Genomic DNA, 21404 nt, shown 5'->3' with positions numbered 1-21404 from the left:
ACTCCGTAATATGAAAGAGGTCACTTAATAATGTATTTATTCCTTTTTTATTTACTGTGTCCTCTTTAATGCTTGACTTTAATGATTTAATGTTAATTGGTGTTATGCTCACTATGATACTTTTCTTTCCTCCTTCTTCCTATTGTCTAGATCAAGTGACAGTGAAGAAGATGAAGATTCTCTTATTCTGCCACAGCTCCCGAGCCAGCTCCCCTCTCCCTGGTTTTATTGTTTTCTTCCTTACTTGTTATGTTCACAAGATGGAATCAGGTAGGAATCCGCCCTGTGTCTGCTGTTTCTTAGAGGATTTATTTAAGCCCCTGAAGTGTCTTAACAACATGCTTAACTCAAAGTCAGTGGAACTACTCACAATGTGTAAATTTAAACACACAGCAAGATCAGTGTAAGTGGGGAAATGGTCCTGCTATTGTGGGGAACTTTCCTGGCTTCTACACGACCCCGGTGAAATGGGCTAGCGAAAGGATCCGAGTCCTCGCTCCCACTCCCTTCACCCACAGGCCTGCCTGACCTCGAGGGCTCCACTTCCACTCTCCTGTGTGGCAGAGTCCTCATAACCCCAACAAAGCTGGGCCCAGGATTCTGGTGGGGGGGGCTTGACCCCCAACCTTGTTGTGGTCACTTAGGGCAGGGGCTAGGGTGTCCCTACTCTGGGGGGCTCTCTCTGCACTGGACACTTCCCTGACCCACTGATCATTACATACAGTTTAAAGCAAATACAATTTGTTAGACAGCAATCAATTTTAAAAAACATAAGGAAAAATGGGAAAGGTTAAAGGAAAACACATAACCCTGCTCTGTGGCAGGGAACATCACAACCAGTAATCTCTGGAATGGAAGGGACGTTCACAATCTGTTCCTCACACGTCCCAGACCCCCTTCTCAGGCCCTGGCTGTGCTGCAGGGATGCTGCGGGTTGGACACTTGCTCTGGCGGCAGCCACACACCTTCAGGCTCTAGGTGGCAAGACCCTTCTTCCCAGCATCTGGCCATCCCCAATGGGGTTATGACCCCTCTCCCAGTCTGGCCTGCAGGGACCCTTGACTGATGGGGTCTCCCTGCGTGGGCCCTCTGCCCAGGGTCCCCTCTTCCCCTGCTGGCACTAGCTGCTCACTGCACCCGAGTCCAGACTACACGAGCCCCCAGCTTCATTCTCCTCTGTGCTGTTGCTGCTCTGCCTCCAACCCCCTGGGCTGCTTCTCTGGATTCTCTGGCTCTGGTTGCTGAAGCTCTCCTCCCAGGACAGGTCTGCTCTGCGGGCTGCTTCTGTGACTCTGCCCCCAACACTGGCCTGCTCCCTGGGCTGGTTCTCTGGCTCCCCAGGTCAGCTTGGGCCCCTGCTCTCTCCTTAGCTCAGCCCCACTCTGTCTGTCCAAGGCGATTTCAGCTCACACGGAGGATGGGACCCCCTTGGCCACCTGACTCGCTCCTTAGCCTGCCCACCCTGTCAGTCAGGCTGACCTGGAGCATTGGCCTTTCCCCATTGCTCCTGGGGACTGTCAGTGTCAGGGTCCTGATTTCCCATCGACGCTTCCCTTCCTTTTGATACTGGGAGCTAGCCAACCAAAAACCCTCACTGAGTTTTAGTAATGGGCCAACAATCCTCTTACATTCCCCTTGCTAAAATTCTGCCACTACAACCACAATATTCACACCGGTACATCCAGGCCCCATGTTTGGAACGTACTGTATACCAGCATCATGTCATATAAAAATTAACAAAAGAACATTCAACATATTTAACATTCTATGTCTACTTCTTCCTACTATATAGGATAATTTTCATTAAAACACTACATAGAACCAATAACAGAATTATCTCTAAATTTAACAGGCAGTACACCCTTAGTAGTTCTCTGGGACCTTCTTCAGATTGATGGTTCATTACCAACAATTTCTATTTCTCTGTCTCCTGGTAACACCAGGTCAATTTGAGGGATCTGGCCATTCTCGTTAGGGTTTGGGTTTGCCCACTCTGTTCCCCTCAATATTCAGTTTGTGGGACTAGAACCATCCCCCAGCTGATTTCAGTCTCCTCAGGGCACACTGACCTATGCCTCCTGTGCTCCCCGACTGGACTAAGAAGGCAATGTTCTAGCTGGTCCCTATGCACTACACTTTCAGGACCTCCTCATTCAGGCCGGATGGCGTAAACTGGCAGCTCAGGATTGTTCTGAGCAACTACAATGTGGGGATTCGACTCCCACTTCTGTATTTTATTAAGCCTTCGGTATCTATGGTTACGGACTGGTGCACAGTCACCAGGTCTGATGAGAGCTCCATTGTACTTGCGATCAAAAGTCCTTTTCCTACTTTGGGCTGTGTCTTTAGTTGTGCTGAGAGCAGCTTCGCCAGCTGTCTTTGGGCTGTCATGGACACCTTTGACCCAGTCATGGAAACTGGTCACCTCAGCCTTAGAAAAGAGTTCTTGATGCTTCTCTGGCAACGCCCTTAAGTTAGCCACTTGTGCAGGAACCAGCCCCTTGAGCGCTGCTTGAACTGGAACTGGTAGTCTCCCACCACATCTTTCCTGAGTAAGGGTAACTTGTTCTCCCTTCTCCCTCCTTGTCACCTGCAACTCATTTCCATTCTCCTCAAATCTTGCCTTCACCTGAGGGATCACCTCCTCGGGCTGGTGTACCTCTGCTGTTCCGTTCCGAGGATTCAACTCCAGAGCCTTCACGCTTGAGTTTAGAAGACTCACGGGTACTCTTCCTTTGATGGCACTAGTCAGAACATTAGCTGACTGGACTCCATGAGGTAGGCATGACCCAGATGTAGGCTCTACCAGCACTCGATATTTGTTGAACCCAGCAGCATTCATCAAGGATCTTCCATCTCCAAGGAGGGAATAGTGGTCTTCCCTTTTCTGCCCACTTTAACATTTCCAATCTGCATTGTGGGGACCAGGGAATGATTCTGCCTCTCCACTGGAGCCAGTAGTCTACTCAGAACAGCATTCTTCGTAGAGTGCTCATGACGGTTCATCCTCCTGGTTCCTTCTCCTGGCAAGAGCAGCTCCTTCAGCTCACTCATGTTCATTCCTAGAATCCCTGGGTCTCCTTCTTCCATATGGCTCTCTTCAGAGGCTTTGTCTTTCAGGATGAAGATGCATTTCCCTGGCAGTGTCTGGCCCATGTACTATATGTCTGCTTCGAGGCACCCCACCACTGGGATTGCCAGTCCATTAACTGCTGTTAGACGTACAAACCTTGTGCTGTGCATAGTCAGCTCTTTGTCCTTCAAATATTTTTGAAAATGCGACTCAGAAATGGTGGTGACTTCTGAGCCAGCATCTAACAAACATCTGGTCTTCACTCCTACTATACATACTTCAGCAGCTAGACAGTCTCCAAATACTCACTTAAAGAAGTCGCTAGATATGCTGGCACTGCCCACATTCCCCTCAATACTGTATGCAGAGTGATTTTCCATGAAGGACAGGCCTAGGAATCCTTCTGCCACTGTTTGGCCTTCTACTGTAGATGGACCACTCGCTCCTGGTGCCACATTGGTTTCGAGTGCCTGGGACTCTGCTCTCCTTCTCAGTGGACATTCTTGGCTAGTATGCCCTGGCTTTTCACAAATGTAACAGGTGTACCTTCCCAGCTCGTCCTTCAGTGGGGATCTTCGGGATCCCGATGTCCTTGGATATTTTGGCATACTAATGGGATTTTTTTCTTTCATCAACTCAGTCATCTCTTGCAGCATCTCCTCCTGTTGGACGGCTAGTTTTTGGATACCTTCACTTAAACTTCCCAATGTTAATTGTGTTTTGGGGTAGGACCTTTTCCCAATTAGTTGCATTCACTTCTTGTACAGGGGTTTGGCATGAGTTCATGGAACTTCTTACCAGGCTCTTCCTTAAACCTCCTTTTCATTTCACGGCGGAGGGAATCATCCCGGAGCCCCAGCACCAATTGCTCCTTTAGGACCAACTTGTCAAGGTTCTTGCCGCTCCACTTTGCTCATTCTCTCCTGGAGATCATATGCATATGCCCAGACAGTTTCACCAGGCTCCTGCTTTCACTCAAAGAACTCCTTTAGTCGGGTTCCAACCGTATCTGAGTGTGATGTGGTATGGGTGACCATTTAAAATATCATTGACACCAATATTACAAAATCACAATAAATCATATACAAGATATGCCATGTAAGGCATCAGTAGCAATGTTATGGTTTGCTAAATATGATCATCATGTTTACAGGTGTGTATCATCTTTGTATCATAAGCTATAGATATGTGTGGTATATTTGTGTCTCAAAATTGTGCTGTGCATCTGGGTGACACTCCCAGGCAGACCAGCATCAGCACTATCCAGCCTGCTTGATGGCCCATCAAGGGCAATAAGCTGTACAATGAACCATTGAGAGAAGCCAGGGTCTCTGCCTATGAGTCAGGAGGACATGTAGGGATATGCCTGTGGACAGGGGACTCCAAATACCTTTCCATGCCCATGTGCTGGGAGCTTGTGTTTGGGACAATGGATGTACAAGCCACATGGCAAAGGATATAAAAAGGCAGCTATATCTTCTCCGTTTTGTCTTCAATCCTGATTCTCACCTCTGGAGTAAATTCTCTATAAACTGGTACTTTGAACAAAGGACTGATAGACCCATCCAAGGTGTGGATGTGTTCCAGAGGGACTTTACAAGCTAGGAAACTCACCAGTGCTGCTAAAAACCTTATATGTGGACTCTGAAGTATGTATGTATGTATCTGATTGCTTTGACCATTTAACAACTCTCTTCTCTTTCGTTCCTTTTCTTTCCTAATAAAATCTTTAGTTTTAGATACTAAAGGATTGGCTGGCAGCATGGTATTTTGGGTAAGATTCAAACTAGTATTGATCTGATAATGTGTCTAGTCCTTTAAGGAATTAAAAGAACATTTTGTAAAGTGAATGGAGTTTTCAGTAATGTCTCACTGTACTGAACCTATTCACTGATTGGGAGCCAGAGACTGAGATGCAGTGAAGGGGGTTGTGTGATTTCTTTTCTTGATAACCAGTGTGGGGGATCAGGAGCACAGTTTGTGACTGGTTGGTGAATCTAACTATAGTGTAAACCACCAGTTGTGGGAGAATCTGCTCTCCTTTTTGCAGCCTTCCCTGACGTTGGCATTTCCACTGTGGGCTGCCCTACGCACCTCGGGTCACGCTGAGCATCCTAGTTCACATGCTTGCATCCTCTGTGACCCAATCCTTTCTCAGACACCAAGGCCAACTGGCCTAAAGCTGAATTGATTTGGCTCAGTGAGGTCAAGGCACGTGGGTCCCAGAGTTGAAGACCCTTGACTGAAAATGTCCTGGCAGTAACCCCGTCTCACTAAATACAGGTGGAGGGGGGCAAAGGAGGTTAACTCAAGAACCTCAGCTGATCTCAATGAAAATTGTGTCCTCATACGAGGTGAGAGGTGGTGGTCTCCAAAGAAGCCGGGTCCCAAAACATTAGGGTGAAATTCTGGGAGATCTCTGTTGACTTCAGTGGAGTCAGGATTTCATCTTTTCATCCTTCTCATATTAAAACCAATGCTGAGAAATCACATCAGAAATATAGTGACGGTCGGAACAGATCACAGAGCTCAGGTACACAGTGTATATACTCAGGTCATCCTATCCGTTCACGGGGCACTGAAATGGCTCTGTGGCATGTCAAATTAATATATGGGGAGTAACCAGTGACACCTATACGTGATCTGGCCTGTCACTTATTAATGTAACTCTTCCCCCCTAACCCACCTTTTCAGTTGTTTCTTATTGTGCCAAATTTTCAATGTTCAGGCTGGAAATTTGCATACCAGGTGTCTGTCCCAGGCTGAATTTTTGGAAAGTTTGAACCTATTGAATGAGTCATGATTATATTTTATTTTCTCTCTGAGGTTGTTCTCTTTTTGCTTTGGTGTATTTCACAGCTGAATTCAGAGTGATGGGTCCTGGTCACCCTGTCACTGCCATTGTGGGTGAAAACATTGTATTACCCTGTCACCTGACCCCCAGGATGAGCGCTGAGAACATGGAGGTGAGATGGTTCCGATCTGAGTTCTTTTCAGTTGTGCACCTGTATCATGGAGGAAAGGATCAGAATGGAGAGCAGATGCCAGACTATCATGGAAGGACGGAGCTTTTGAAAGATGGCATCCTAGATGGGAATGTTTCCTTGCAGATTCTTAATATCAGACGCTCAGATGAAGGACAATACCACTGTTTTCTTCAAGATGGTCCTTCTTATGAAGAAGCCCTATTGGAACTGAAGATAGCAGGTCAGCTGTTCTTGTCTGTATTATCTCAGCCTGGGCTGCAGTTTTTGTTCTTTTCTACTGCAATGACTGTGACTAGCAACTTGTGAATTATTTTAGAGTAACACAGGGTGACTAGATTTCAGCACACGACCACATTCAGACACTTTGGAAAATATGCTGAAAACTTTCCCAACGTTTTATTAAAGACATTTTCAGAATGGTCAAGAGATTTCCTTTCCCAAAAGATGTTCTTGACTAACTCCAAAAGGAGGGAGAGAAAGGAGGGAAAAGACTTCTGGACAAATATGGGCTTGGTTTACACGAGAAGAGTAGGTCAGCTGAACTAGGTCACTCAGGGGTGTGAAAAACACATGCCCCATGAGCGACAAAACTAAGCTGACCTAAGTCCCCATGCAGGCAGGGCTGGGTCAACAGAAGAATTCTTCTGTCAACCTAGCTCCTGCCTCTCAGAGAGGGGTATCACCTGGGACGCCAGGAGAAGTCCTGCCCTTGGGGTTAGTAGTGTCTACACTGAAGCACCACAGCGGTGAAGCTGCGCTGCTGGAACCTCTCACGTGTGGACGGCCCCTGGTCTTCCAATTCCTCTGCCATCGTTCTGAGGCCTGGCTGAGGTGGGACTGCCAGGTGTACAGGCCTTCTGACGTGGTCACTACTGGTGGTTATTTAGGGGTGTAGTCAAAATCAGTGGCAGCTTTCTCATTGGCTGAGGCCACATAAAGGTGGGGGAGGGACGACAAGTTATGTATTTACCGCTGGCAGATGAGGCCGAATGTTTGTCCCCTGCTGCTCTGACACAGGAACCATGGAGCCAGTTAGATTGGTTGATTGATTTAAAAAGAGAACAAACAAAATGTTTATCCAATATACTAAAATCTGGCTTTTTGAAAAATTCATAACCCACTAGGTATTTAAACGAAGTGGCCAGATTTCCAAAGGTGTTCAATGTTCCACTGCTCTTGGGTGGAGAGGACAATATCTCTCCTTATTCAGTGAAATTATTTTAAATATTTGTTCACATGTTTTCCTGTGTCCATGTGTATTGGGAATTCAGAAATTCCAGTGTTCATTTATCCCTTCTGTATGAGCAAGTGATCTTGAGTGGGAGTAATGGATCCACAATCTATCACTCATCCTTTTTTAGCTGTTAAGTTACCCCATTGATTTATCACACATTTATGTAATTTTCCTCTAGGTTTGGGCTCCAATCCTCTCATCTCTGTGGAGAGCCACCAGGATGGAGGGATCCGGATGGTTTGTCAATCGGCTGGTTGGTATCCAGAGCCCAAGGTTCTTTGGAGAGATCTCAGTGGGCAAGAATTACCATCACTCTCTGAAGCAAAATCCCTCGGGGATAGTGGCCTGTTTGAAACAGAAAATTCTATTATTATAAAAGAACGTTCAAACCAGAACCTGTCCTGTTTGATCAGGAACACCATTCTCAATCAAGAAAAGGAATCAACAGTTTATATAGCAGGTCAGTTACCAGCTAAACCCACACACTGAAATTACCTCCATCAGAAACAAAACAAAACATAGGAAACAAAGAACTGAAGCATCAGTTGTGCATATTTTACAACCTACATAAAAACAAAGAAGTTCAGATACTAGAACCTTAACAGGGTCACAACTCAGGCAATCTGATTGCCTTAATTTTGCATATTCAGAGTTATCAGAGTTTTGGGTTTCATGTAAATTTAATCTTCACTCTGATACTCCTGAAACTCTTACTTTCAAGGTTTGGTGAATATTTCTTCTAAAAAAAAAAAAGAGAGAGAGAGACTGATTTTGAAAGAGTTTATTCCTAAAAACTTAACTTCCCCTCAGTGATTTTTTTGAATGTAGCAATTTTTACACCATCGTTTGTTTGCTACCTTTTCAATTAATGAAATGTCACCAAATGATGTGGGCTTGTTTCTGTTGACATTCAATAGGACTTGTGCTCATAACTCACTTTGCCTTTGTCTACACAAAAGCCGCCCTGATTATCTCCTGAGTTATTGATGAAACCTCTTGTCTAAACGCTCTTCTGTCAGTTTCAGAGTGTCCTGTGCTTTTAGTGTAAGTCAGTTCCTTACTGATTTATACTAAATGGATAAAGGACACTCTTCAGCTGATTTACAGTTTAAAGTTTTGTCAATCAGTTTAGTTAAATTGGGGGAGTCCTGTTACGTGGTCAGCTGTGGAATCAACGTAACAATGACTGCATGAGCGTTACACCAATTTCACTAAACCAGTGCATGAATCCTGTGTGGAGAAGGCCTTAGGCATGTTTGAAATGCCCACCCTGGCTAGATGATGTAAATGCTGTAAACACAAGACCAGCAAAAGAAGATGAATCAATTTCTAGCACTTAATGTTTGGATTCATTGCAATTATGATTCATCGAAATAATTGGGGAAATTATTAGTGACTCACCAAAATGGCCACTAGGAAGTTTAGACTTGAAATTAGATGAAGGTTTCTAACCATCAGAGGAGTGAAGTTTTGGAATAGCCTTCCAAGGGAAGCAGCAGGGGCAAAGGATCTATCTGGCTTTAAGAGTAAACTTGATAAGTTTATGGAGGAGATGGTATGATGGAATAACATGATTTTGGAAATTAAATATTCATGGTAAATAGGCCTAATGGCCTGAGATGGGATGTTAGATGAGGTGGGATCTGAGTTACCCAGGAAAGAATTTTCTGTAGTATCTGGCTGGTGTATCTTGCCCATATGCTCAGGGTTTAGTTGATCGCCATATTTGGGGTCGGGAAGGAATTTACCTCCAGGGCAGATTGGAAGAGATCCTGGAGGTTTTTTGCCTTCCTCTGCAGCATGGGGCACGGGTCACTTGCTGGAGGATTCTCTGCTCCTTGAAGTCTTTAAACCACGATTTGAGGACTTCAGTAGCTGAGAAATAGGTGAGAGGTTTTTCGCAGGAGTGGGTGGGTGAAATTCTGTGGCCTGCATTGTGCAGGAGGTCAGACTAGATGATCATAATGGTCCCTTCTGACCTCAGTATCTATGAAAAACATTCTAATTACTCTTGCAATTTCTGAATGTTGCTGAACAGTGAGGTCCAAATTGTTTGCTGGCATAACTCCACTGAAGTCAATGCGGTTTTGTGAGCAGAGAATTTGCCCCTGAACTCAATAAAGCTCTGAATACCATGAATCAAACCAGGCCTGTTCATTCACTGGTTAATCAGTGCTAAAGCTGTGTTAGTTGGAGTAATTTTTAAAATCAGGTTTGGTCTTTTGTGCAGTATGGGGATGGGGGGGTCATGTTTTCACTCTTACTTCACCTACGTCCTGCTGGGGACTATTTATGTATTTACGTGCAATAGAAAAAAAATTAGTTTTGTCCCTGCTTCCAAACTAATGCAAAGCCTGTGGGTTTATTTTTCAGATTCCTTTTTCCCGAGGGTGAATCCATGGATGGTGGCTCTGAGTGTGATCCTGCTGGTTTTGTTTGGTTTCATTGGCCTCACTGTTTATCTATTTAAAATAAAAGGTAAACGTCACAGGGGAAAATTTAGTGAAATTAACAAGAAATTTTCTTCTAATAAATGAAAAAAGGGAAGAATGAAATTTTACACTGGGCCAAGCAGGGGAAGCACAGACCTGCCCTGTGCTCCCCGCAGCAGCACAGGGAAGGAAATGTTACTAAGGTTCCCATTTGCTCCTGGAGGCAGTGATCTGCATCAGCCCTTTACAGACCCAGAATATTTCTCCCCTAGAACTGCCTCAGTTAAGCTGAATGGAGCGCTTGGGGAAGGGGGGGAGATTGATCCCAAACCTTCTTCACTCATCACTTTTTTCTGCTCACTTCCCACCCAGCTGTGCAGTTATTCCCTCCTCAGTCCCCATGGACTTTGGGAATTAGTTAATGTCTTTTTCCCTCTTCTGATAAGTAAATATTTTGGACAGAGTTGGGTCCCCATAAAGATTGTGTGCTGTTTTATTTTGGGAGCAGTTGTCTGTGATTTCATTTACTGTTAAAAAGAAATTGGAATGAGACAAAGCCTGGCAAATTTCATCCCAATAGATAATATTAAAAAAATATACACAGTGGAAAAGAGGGGTCTGAATAGACATGAGCTCTGAGCCTTAACCTGAGTTCTGACTGGTGAGAAACAAGAAGTCAGAGGTGGAGAAGGGAAAGTTTTTTCTCCTGGTGTAGAGAACATGAAACCCCTCAAAGGCTCATGAATTGTATAATCACTGTGCAACTTTCACGAAATGCAGAGAACTGTATAACCAAGGGAAGAATGCTCCTAATAAGAATTTATATTTATTTCTGTTTATTTTTAATGGAACAGGATATAGAAATCTGTAGATATAGAACAGGATATAGAAATCTGTAAATGGCGTGCTCTTTCCTCCAACAAGTAAAACTTTTGTACAAATTTGACTCCTCATAAGGGTATTTCTTTGTTTATCTGTGAATTTTTGGGGTGGAGTTTTTTTAACCAGAAAAAGATGAAAGCCCAGATACTGCATCACTAACATCAGTTAGATCTTTGCCATTGACTTCAATGAGTGGAGGATTAAGCACTGAATGCACAAGTCATATCATTAAAAAATAATGCTGATAATTTGAGGGCCAGAAATTCCAGTCTGCACCCGCAGAGCTCCCAGCACAGCCAATGGGAATGTGAGAGATAATACAAGGAAGCAGGATTGGGCTCTAATGGCTAGATTTTTTTAAGGTACATGGTGAGCTAACTCTCACTGAAATCAGTCGGAGTTAGGCTCCTCAATGCCTTGAAAAATCAGACCCTAATTCCATAAGGAATTCAAACCTTTCAGAGTTGTAAATCCTTGAAAATAGTCAGTTACTGTTGGACACTGAACTCTAGTGTGGCCACATGGGTAGTAAAACATGAATGAAATGTTTGGTATTTAGAGATCAGGCGTTCATATCATGAAAACACGCCTTTAATTTTCCATTAACTGAAAATCTTCTTAAATAACTTGTATTTCCATCTGTTTGCTTCATTTCATTTCTTTAGGGAAACATCTTGGAAAAATCAGTCAGTTCAATTTTTCTCCACATAGAACCTTTTCCATTAAGTTGTTTGCTGTTTTATTATTTATGATGATAATTATTAAAGAGAGATCAATTTGAAAATCACATGAAATATCAGGGATAATGTATTGATAATTATTCAGTATGTGGGTAAGAGAAAATCAGAAAGAAAATGTTCTTTGAAATGTATCTTCTCGGAGGCTGAAATCCACATGGTGCTGAAGGCACCATGACATGGGGGACCAGGAGGACTCTGTGCCCTCAAATGTCCTCTTGCCTCATCTGACAAGTAAATAATTTGGTCCAATGTGGATCTTGTGTGTAATTATATTGGAGGAGGAGTTGTTCATTTTTTCATTTAATGTTAAAAGGAACTTGGGATGAGATTAAGCCTGATCAATTTCACCCCAAATGGTAATATGAAAAGTTATACACAACATTTAACTTTCACAAAACTCAGACAACCGTATATCCAAGAGAAAAATGCTCCTAATAATAGTTTATATTTATATCTGTTTTTTGGGGGTTTTTTAGGCAAACATGATACAGAAATCAATAAGTGTTGTGCCCTGTTCTCCAACAAGGAAAACATCACTAAAAGAATAATGTTGATAATTTTAGGGACAAATATTACATTCCGTGCACATCTAACGCTCCCAGCAAAGTGAATGGGAACACGTAATATGCAAGGAAGTGGGAATGGGCTCTAAAGGTAGCATTTTAAAGGTATTTGGACACCTAATGCCAATTGAAATCAGTGGGAGTTAGGAACTTAAATACCTTTAAAAATCTGGCCCTAATTCCCTTGGGAATTCAAAACTTTCAGAACTGTAAGTCCATGCAGATAATCAGTTATTTTTTGACACTTTACTCTAGTGTAGACACAAAATGAGCCCAAATGTCCACACCCCAATTTTACAGGCCCCCAGCGCATGTCTTGTGAACCTAGTTAGCTGCCATGGGTCAATTGGGGGTATTCAATTGCTGTGTAGCCACACCCTATGGGACTTCGCAGGTGCTCCGTGCCCTGCCTGTGGGTTGGAAAGGGACTCTTCTCTGAGGATCTCCGTAGTTTCCCTGCCCATAGCCTGGATCAATGGGTTTGTGAGGGACAGGCTGCATGATGGGAGGCTGGGGCTGATTCCATCCTAGAAGAGATGCACTTAATTAGTGTGTATTTGTTTCTTTTTCTTTGTTACCTAGATGATCTTCAAAGAGAACTTGGTGAGTGTTTCTATTTCTCGAATGCAGCCTTTTCCGTGCTGTTGAAACTATCTCTGGATCTCTCGATGTCTCACCCTTCTGCCAGGTGGAGTCGGCAGCACCAAGGACTGGGTTCAATGTCAAGGGTTCCTCTTAGCAATACAAAACGGAAAAACCTTGAGACCCCACCCAATAATCTGGGCAAATTTAACTCCTGAGCCTCTTTAAGGCTGTATAGTGGCCCCTTTAAGGCTTATAGCAGCACAGCCGTACCCCTGCAGCTGCCCTGCAATCGGGTCTCCTGTGTAGCTGTTCTATGCCGACCTCCCACCAGCATAATTTAACCACCCCCAACGAGCGGCAGTAGCTATGTCGGTGGGAGAGTGTCTCCTGCCAATATAGCACTGTCCACACCGGTGCTTTTTTTGGTGAAACTTTTGTCAGTCGGGTGTGCTTTTTTTGTTATGCTATACAAAGCACACAGGATCTTTATAGGGAAGAAGGCAGCACACCGCATTTATTAAGAATACAACAGTTAGCATATGCTTTTCAACAATCACACACACACACACACTCATACCTGCCAGTTGATGTTTATAGTTACCAGTCCAGAGTCTGGATCAATCTAGTGGCCAGCCAGATTGGTTGCAGAGGGGAGCAGGGCTCTGTCGGTCGCGATCTGATGCTCCTGGAGTGTGGCAAGACGCACCCAAAGTCTCATGGCAAAACACCCTGTTCTTATAGTCTTTTTTCTCTGTTGAAGTCCATGGATTTTGCTGTGTCAGTTTGTGACCAGTTACTTCTTAATTGGTGTATCTTTTGATGTGAACATTCCAATACACCTCCGAGAGGGTCATCCTGTATTTAATCACTTGTCTTTAGGGGTGCCAGCCATCACCTCACGGTCGTCAATCTGCCCTTTCTTCATTATGGATGTGCCTTGTCTTTAAGTCTCTTCGCTCCTTCTTCCCTGACAATCTGGCTATAACAATGGCCTTCACACCTTATTTTTTTCTGATGAGTGCATTCCTCAATCACACAAACAGTCTTTTTATAGAGATCTTTGAGAATACAAACAGTGTCAGTTTATTTTGAATCTCCTTAACATAGACAATACAAGATCCTGTCTCTTACTTACTAAACCTTAAAACAAAGAAATGTATATTTAACTAGAGTGCCTGTCAAGGTTCCTTCCCCGCTCTGAACTCTAGGGTACAGATGTGGGGACCTGCATGAAAACCTCCTAAGCTTACTTTTACCAGCTTAGGTTGAAACTTCCCCAAAGAACAAACTATTTTACCTTTTCACCTTGGACTTTCGCTGCCACCACCAAACGTCTAACCAGTATATTACTAGGAAAGAGTCCGTTTGGAAACGTCTTTCCCCCTCCCCCCCAGTCCTCCCAAACGTTACACCCCCTTTCCTGGGGAAGGTTTGATAAAAATCCTCACCAATTTGCATAGGTGACCACAGACCCAAACCCTTGGATCTTAAGAACAATGAAAAAGCATTCAGTTTCTTAAAAGAAGAATTTTAATAGAAGAAAAAGTAAAAAGAATCACCTCTGTAAAATCAGGATGGTAAATACCTTACAGGGTAGTTAGATTCAAAACACAGAGAATCCCTCTCGGCAAAACCTCAAGTTACAAAAAGACACAAAGCAGGAATATCCATTCCATTCAGCACAGCTTCTTTTCTCAGCCATTTAAAGAAATCAGAATCTAACGCATATCTAGCTAGATTACTTACTAAGTTCTAAGACTCCATTCCTGTTCTGTCCCCAGCAAAAGCATCACACAGACAGAGAGAGAGACTTTGTTTCTCCCTCCCACCAGCTTTTGAAAGTATCTTGTCACCTCATTGGTTATTTTGGTCAGGTGCCAGCGAGGTTATCCTAGCTTCTTAACCCTTTACAGGTGAAAGGGTTTTTCCTCTGGCCAGGAAGGATTTTAAAGGTGTTTACCCTTCCCTTTACATTTATGACAGTGCCTAATTTGTAATACATATAGGAAACCATAGGAGTCATTATAACTTATCCTAAAACAAAAGGGTGACCATAATCAGTCATAAGGATTGTTTTGGTCTGTCCCTGCCTTAACATCAGTACAGACACTGTCAGTCTGTCAAATGCATTCCTACCAATGTCCCAGAGGGTCATTTCTTTCTGTTATTCAAAAAGGGTGGCTGGTAAAATGAAATCAAGACACACATTAATTCTTATAGTACAAATATAAAATCCTGCTCCTACATTTTCACACCCTGACTGACAAAAGTTTTACTGACAAAAGTGCTAGTGTAGACACAGGATAAGAGACAAAACTTCCCACTCACCCACCCTGACTACAACAAAAGAAAACTTTTATTACAAGGGAAAAGGAACCCAGCATTGTTTTTGTGAAAACACCACAGCCATGATTCGAAAGCATGTGACCCTAAGCAAACACTGGTGGGCACAGTACATTGGGCAGTGTCCTTTGCCTCAGTTTCCCATCTTGCTGTGTGAAAATCAGATGAGTGAATGACCTGTAACATGCCACTCCCCTCTCCCGCAGCTGCAGCCCACTCACAGGTGGTTGTTCTTAATTAGCCAAGACCCAGAGTTCAGAGGTGCCCTCACATGGATTCACCTCCCACCCCTGAAAGGCATCTGTGTGTGTGTGTGTGTGTGTGTGTGCTGCTGGGGGGGACATTGAGCAAGGTGTCCGCTGCTGCCTGCACCTCTGCAACTGGCTTGCTGCTGCTGCTGCTATCGCTCTCACCACTGGCCATAGGTGCCAACAGCCCTGGAGCACCCACAGGGAAAAATTAGCGGGTGCTCTGCACCCATCCACAGCCAAGCTCCCCCCTCCCCGCAGTGCCCACTGGCGGCCTCGCTGACCAACTCTTCCCCCTCCCTCCCAGTGCCTCCCGCCTGCCGCAAAACAGCTGTTTCACGGCACTCAGGGTGCTCTGGGAAGGAAGGGGAGGAGCAGGGATGTGACACGCTTAGGGGAGGAGGGGAAGAGGCAGGGTGGGGCCGGGGACTTCGGGAAGGGGGTGGAATGAGGTGGAGTGGGGGCGGAGCAGGGACCTCTGTAGCCTCCTACCTGGACGGTTCACAAACAGCCTCCGCTGGGGCTGGATTCTTTAATTGATTTGCAGATTAAAACCAAGGCCTTAAACTGGCATCAGAAGGGGACTGGGAGCCAGTGAAGGGACTGGAACGTGGGCCTGATGGGTTCACTGTGGCCTAAGCCCTGGAGAAGGCCGGCAGCTGCATTCGGTACCAGCTGGAGCCTTCACACTCAGCTGTGGATTCAGTGATCGACAGTAACCCAGCCTGCCGGTGGCAGATCCAGGGATCACTGGCCAGACTCTTGCCCCCAGCAAGATGTAAAGTTTCCTAGGGCAGATTGGTGGGTAGCGATCGATTTATTGGGGGTCGATTTACCCCATCTAGTGTAGACAGGATACATTAATCCCCAAGCGCTCTCCCGTTAACTCCTGTTCTCCACCGCCGTGAGAGGCGCAAGCGGAGTCGACGGGGGAGCGGCAGCGATTGACTCACCACCGTGAGGACGCCGAAGTAAGTCGACCTGAATACGTTGACTTCAGCTACGCTATTCCCATAGCTGAAATGCGCATCTTAGGTCGATCTTCCTCCGCCCCCGCCCCTCCACAGTGTAGACCTGGGCCAAGTGAGCTGGGATGTTTAGACACTGATGCTACCTGGTCACCTAGTCTTTGCACCTCGACTTTGGTGAATGGGGGCTGTACAAATTCAATGAAATGAAGGGCAGAGTCTCATCTCGTTCTTCAAAATGTGTCCCTGCTTCTCAATCACTTTGCTCTTGCTCGGGTTCAGCTTAAGCCAGCTGCTCTTCATCCCAGAGCCCTGGTCTTCCTGCATTCGCTCAGCTGAGTTCTCATCCCTCTCTCTGTGTTTGGTTTCAGACTGGAGAAGAAACATCGTCTGCCCAGGTAACTACAGCTCCTATTGCATCGATATCCAAAACTTCCCTGCCCTGAGACTTCCAGTCCCTCTTTCTCATACAGTTAACATTTTTCACTAGCTCTTTGGGGCAGGGATGGCTCTGTACTAAGGTGAAAAGACTCAAAGGTTTGTCTGGCCAATGTTGTGATTTTGGGCGCCTAAGGAGTTTTTGTGCCCACTGGAAGCTCAGAGGATTCTCAGCGAGATGCTGTTAGAGTCCCTGATGGGGCTGGAGGCTCAGGGAGGGAGGGGTGGAAAAAGGGCTTAGCCGGGGCCAGGTTAATGTCTAGGCTGCTCATTTCAATTTTCAGAAGCCCTAACAGGGTTGCATGTGCCCAGACAGCTGCTGTTGCCGCTCTAGCCGTGGCACAGGTACATGGCAGCCAGCAGGGCTTAGCACATTCACTGCACACAGACCCCCATAGGTCACACACAGAGATACCGAGACCCCATCACACACTGACTGCAACCCCCCAGACACACGGCAGGATCCAAGCTGCATGAGAAGCCAGTAAGGGCACAGAGAGAGCCAGTGTGCGCTCTGGAATTCCTTGGGGAAGATGGGGCAGGAGAGAAGTGGTATGGGGAGGGGTGAGGTTAGGGAGTGGGAGAGGAATAGAGGGATGCACAGGGGATTTCGGGAGTGGTCCCTGTGAGGAATGATTCTTCTTCCAGGGGCCACAGCTGAGGTTGGCTAGTCAAGTCCAGTGAAGGCTGTGAGGCGGTTCAGAGGGACCTCTCTCCTGCCAAGTTGTGTGAAAGGAAAACCTGGTGGGATACGAAGTGCCCTGGTGATAAATGAACATATCATGGAGGGAAAAAATTGAACAACTCGTTCACATTACAGGGTTTGAAAATAAGTGCATCAGCAGCTCAGGGCTTGGCCACACTGGCAGCTGTAGAGAGTTTTGGGTTAAACCAGCCTTCGGAGAGCGCAGTAGGGGAAGCGCCGCAGTCTGTCCACACTGAGAGCTGACAGCGCAGGGGCGTGGCCACATTGGCGGCAGCATTGGGAGCGGTGCATTATGGGCAGCGATCCCAGCATTCAAGTGGCTGCAGCGTGCTTTTCAAATGGGCGTGGGGTGGAGTGTGTTGTGTGTATGTGGGGGGAGAGAGAGTGGGTTTTGGGGTGCTGAGAGTGTGTCAGCACGCTGTCTGTAAGTTCAGACCCCGCCTCTCTCTCCAGTTACTCAAAGCAAACAGTAGCTGTTTCTCCGAGCTGATAAGCAGCCGGGCCTCCAAAATGGAGCATTGAAAGGGCCACTTCCGCATTCCAGCCGGAGTTTACAACAAAGACAAGAGCGGTCACTTCAGTTAATGGGATGATGGGACGTTTCCGGAGGCCAATCAGAGCGCTGTAACGTTACTCCTCGTCCACACTGACGCTGCAGAGTCTCACCCAATACGCAGCAAACCTTATCCCTGCCGGGGAGGTGGAGGACCAGCCGCGCTCTAGCCAGGGAGTCGGAGCGCTCTTCGTGCCTTGCCAGTGTGGACGGGGAGTGAGGGAGAGCGCTCTGGGCGGCTCTATTGCGCTGTAACGTGCAGGTGTAGCCAAGGCCTCAGTCATGCAACCTGGAATTCACTGTGGCCAGCTTGACAAAACCCTCTGCTCACTGCACAGCTCTGGGGAAAAGGTCAAACAAAATCTGAGAATCCATAAAAGGGGGATGGTGAACAACATGGAGATATTATACAGCCGTTATAGAAATCAGTGTTTTGCCCTCATCGGGAGTACTGTGTTGGGTACTTCTCACCCCACCTCAGAAAGGGTACCGAAGAAGAAAAGGGGGCTCAGAGAAAGGCAATGAGAATCAGCACGAGGAGAGATTGAGAAAACAGGGGATTTTTACCTTTAAAAGAGAGGAGCAAGAGGGGACATGATACAAGTACAGAATATTGCACAACCCCCCTGAACAGAAGATGATTTAAGTTGAAATGTAAAACACTTGGGAGTTAGGAAATGCTAGTTTTATGCTGCCCTGTACGCCCTTAATTCTCACCCCTTGTGCATCCATCCTGGGCAGTGAAAGAATGAGGCAGGGGTCCTGTGGCAAAAACAGTGTGTGATCATGGAATTGGAGATTGTATCATAAAACACACACACGGGACACCGGCTAATGGGCCAACCCCAGGGACACAATATGTTGCCAGAGAACAGCAGGGTAGCGGGAGTGGAGAAAGGAGCTTTACAGGTAATAACAGCAGAGGTGAAAGGAAGCCGATACGCCCTGCTACGGCCCTACTGGCAAGCCGCAGCGGTGAGTTATATGGGCTCGTGGCTCCAGCAATATTGAGGGCCCGGCTCCACCAATGTTCGGGGCCAGGTCTCCCCCTGGCCCCACCCCGTCCCTGTGCCCCCTCCGAGTGTCCCCTGTTCCCCCCTTGTTGCCCCCCTTGCACCTCCCTGGGCCCCAGAGCAGAGTGTCCCTGTCTCTCCCCTGCAGCTCCTTGCTACCTCCCTGCATCATCTGCTGCCGCAGGGTCCTAGTGCCCCCATTTCACTAGTTGCAGGTCAGGCTGCCTTTCCCGCTCAGACCCTTTCATTTCCCGGCTGGACCCTCCACCAGCACAGGCCATCCATGCCTGCAGTCACCGCTCCTGCTCCACGCTGGGCAAGGGCTGAGTGAGTGAGGGGTGTGTGTGTCTGTTAATATGTGTCTGCTGAGTTAGTCTGGTCTTTGCCAGAGTCAGACGGGAAGATGAACCTCGTGCTCCTTCTCCCCCAGCACTCCCCTTGCTCTCACGTAGGCTGAGGGTGCAGGGATGGGAGGCATCTATTCTCTCCCCATAGCAATGCTCTCTCTCATCTGGGAACGTGGGGTTTAAGATGGGAAACTGCAGGGAGAGGTGAGGCGTGTCAGTGAGCACTCAGGAGAGGGAGCTCAGTTTCTCACCACTCTGTGGGGCCCCCATGACACCTGGGTCTCTAGTCCCCTCCCTGGAGAGATGTGGAGCAGGACAGGAAAGAGCCTGAGTCCCAGACCTGGCTCAAGTGACCCTTTGGCTGCATGGCTGGCCCACCTCTGCCAGGGGCGTGACTCTCCCCTGCACTGTGCTGACCTCTCAGAGCTGCTCCCCATTCAGAGCTGAGGGGTAAATCCTGGAGGAAGGAGATTCCCTGAGTCACTCCCCAGCTGGGGCAGATTCTGTCACTGACGCCATCAAACCCTCCCCCAGAGCCGAGCTCTGCCCCTCACACTCTGATTCTCTCTCCCCAGCGAATGTGACTCTGGATCCAGACACGGCTCATCCCGACCTCGTCCTGTCTGAGGATGGGAAAAGTGTGAGCCGGGGAGAAACAGAGGAGGATCTGCCCAACAAGCCTGAGAGATTTGACACTGAGCGCTGGGTGCTGGGCTGTGAGGGATTCACCGCGGGGAGACATTGGTGGGAGGTGGAGGTGGAGGTGGGGGGTGAGGGATACTGGGCCGTGGGGGTGGCCAGAGAGTCTGTGGGGAGGAAGGGAGGGATCAGCCTTAGCCCTGAGGGGGGGATCTGGGCAGTGGAGTGGTGCGGGGGTCAGTTCCAGGCTCTCACCTCCCCTGCGACCCCCCTGACCCTGAGCCGGGCCCCCAGCAGGATCTGGGTTTGTCTGGACTGTGGCCGGGGGCAGGTGACATTTATCGATGCTGGTGCCGAGGCCCCGATCTTCACTTTCCCGCCGGGCTCCGTCCCTGGGGAGAGAATCCGCCCCTGGCTCTGGGTGGGGGTGGGGGGATCCCGGCTCCGACTGCGTCCCTGAGACCCACAGCAGAGGGGGAACCGGAAATCAGCCTCTCTAGCCTCACAGCTCCTAGTCTCTATGACCTTGGAGGACTCCCATCTACCCAACCCCTGGCCCCTCATCTCTATGGCCCCTGGAAGCTCCTCCCCCTCCCTCCCTGCGGCCCCAGGAGACAGAGGGGGAGGAGGAGGAACCCCTGGGGCTGCAGGAGGGGCAGAGGGGCCCTGAGGGGCAGAGGCGGGGGCTGGGCAGGGGGCAGAACTAACAGCCGGGCTGGGGGCAGGCAGAGGTGGGGGGCAGGGACCCAGCATGAATCAATCAGGGTTTTGGGAGAAGCTGGAAGCTCTGCAGCAGCTGGGCGCATTTTGTGCAGATCTGTGGGATTAGATGTCGCTGGGGCAGCAAGAGGGGAATGTATAAAATCAGGGGAAAGAAGGGAGCAGCCAAGGGGGATGATCTGTGCGGGGGAGGAGAGTGGGAAAGACACAGGAAAATAAACAGGGATCACAAGTGAGGGCTAGAAAAATGCTGAGTAGAGAAGGAGAGTATGAAAGAAAAGGGAGAAGGAAAGGGAACCTGAGAGGGACAGAGGGATTTATGATGTGTTACTGAAAGTGAGACTGTAACTCATTAATTCCCTATATTAATTCCTGGGCATTGGTGCTATTTTAGTGCCATTAAGCAAACTGCTCTGAGTAGCTGTGGATCTTCTTACAATATGCTGTGGTCATTAAACTCTGTCTTAGCTCCTTTTACTTTCCTGCTTTTCACCTACTTATTGTAAAATAAAAACACTACAAACAATTCTTGTTTCCTTCACCTTCATGTCCCAGCCGTAATTGTTGTGGGCAGCTCAAGAACGTGAGGTCCAACCTCAGGGCAGTTACAAAGCAGGGCACAAACCCCCCACTGGTTGTCTGTTCTGTATTTAGATTTCACTCACCAGGTATCAACTGTGAACCCCTCAAGCACTAAAACAGCCTTAACAGGGGTGGCGGGTGAAGCTTCCCCTGGGGGAGGCTAGTTCCCTGTCCCACCTCTTGCAACCCCATTCCACCCCGGTGCCCCCCCCAGGCCCTAACCCCACTTCACCACAGGCCCTGCCCAGCCACCACCATTCACTGCATCACTCTCCTGCCCATGTGAGGGCAGCGTTGATAAGGGATGCGGCAAGGGGGGAGGGCTCTTGACGGGGAGGAGGGGTGAGGAAG

The 21404-nt window shown here is 47.4% G+C and overlaps 1 protein-coding gene across 1 annotated transcript in view; it reads left to right on the top strand.

The window, feature by feature from the left end:
- LOC144929319 (butyrophilin subfamily 1 member A1-like) overlaps window positions 1–20443 on the top strand; it is a 31899-nt gene extending 11456 nt beyond the window's left edge. The window contains exons 2-8 of the mRNA XM_078848542.1: window positions 151–270; window positions 5933–6280; window positions 7473–7754; window positions 9668–9772; window positions 12494–12514; window positions 16427–16453; window positions 19688–20443. Coding sequence (XP_078704668.1) covers window positions 171–270; window positions 5933–6280; window positions 7473–7754; window positions 9668–9772; window positions 12494–12514; window positions 16427–16453; window positions 19688–20211 — 1407 coding nt within the window. The 5' untranslated portion in view covers window positions 151–170 and the 3' untranslated portion in view covers window positions 20212–20443. The remainder of the gene's footprint in view (window positions 1–150; window positions 271–5932; window positions 6281–7472; window positions 7755–9667; window positions 9773–12493; window positions 12515–16426; window positions 16454–19687) is intronic.
- Window positions 20444–21404: the final 961 nt, after the last annotated feature.

This window comes from Lepidochelys kempii, chromosome 14, assembly GCF_965140285.1.
Source record: "Lepidochelys kempii isolate rLepKem1 chromosome 14, rLepKem1.hap1, whole genome shotgun sequence".
Lineage (NCBI taxonomy): Eukaryota > Metazoa > Chordata > Testudines > Cheloniidae > Lepidochelys > Lepidochelys kempii.
This window is presented reverse-complemented; position numbering and strand designations above follow the sequence as displayed.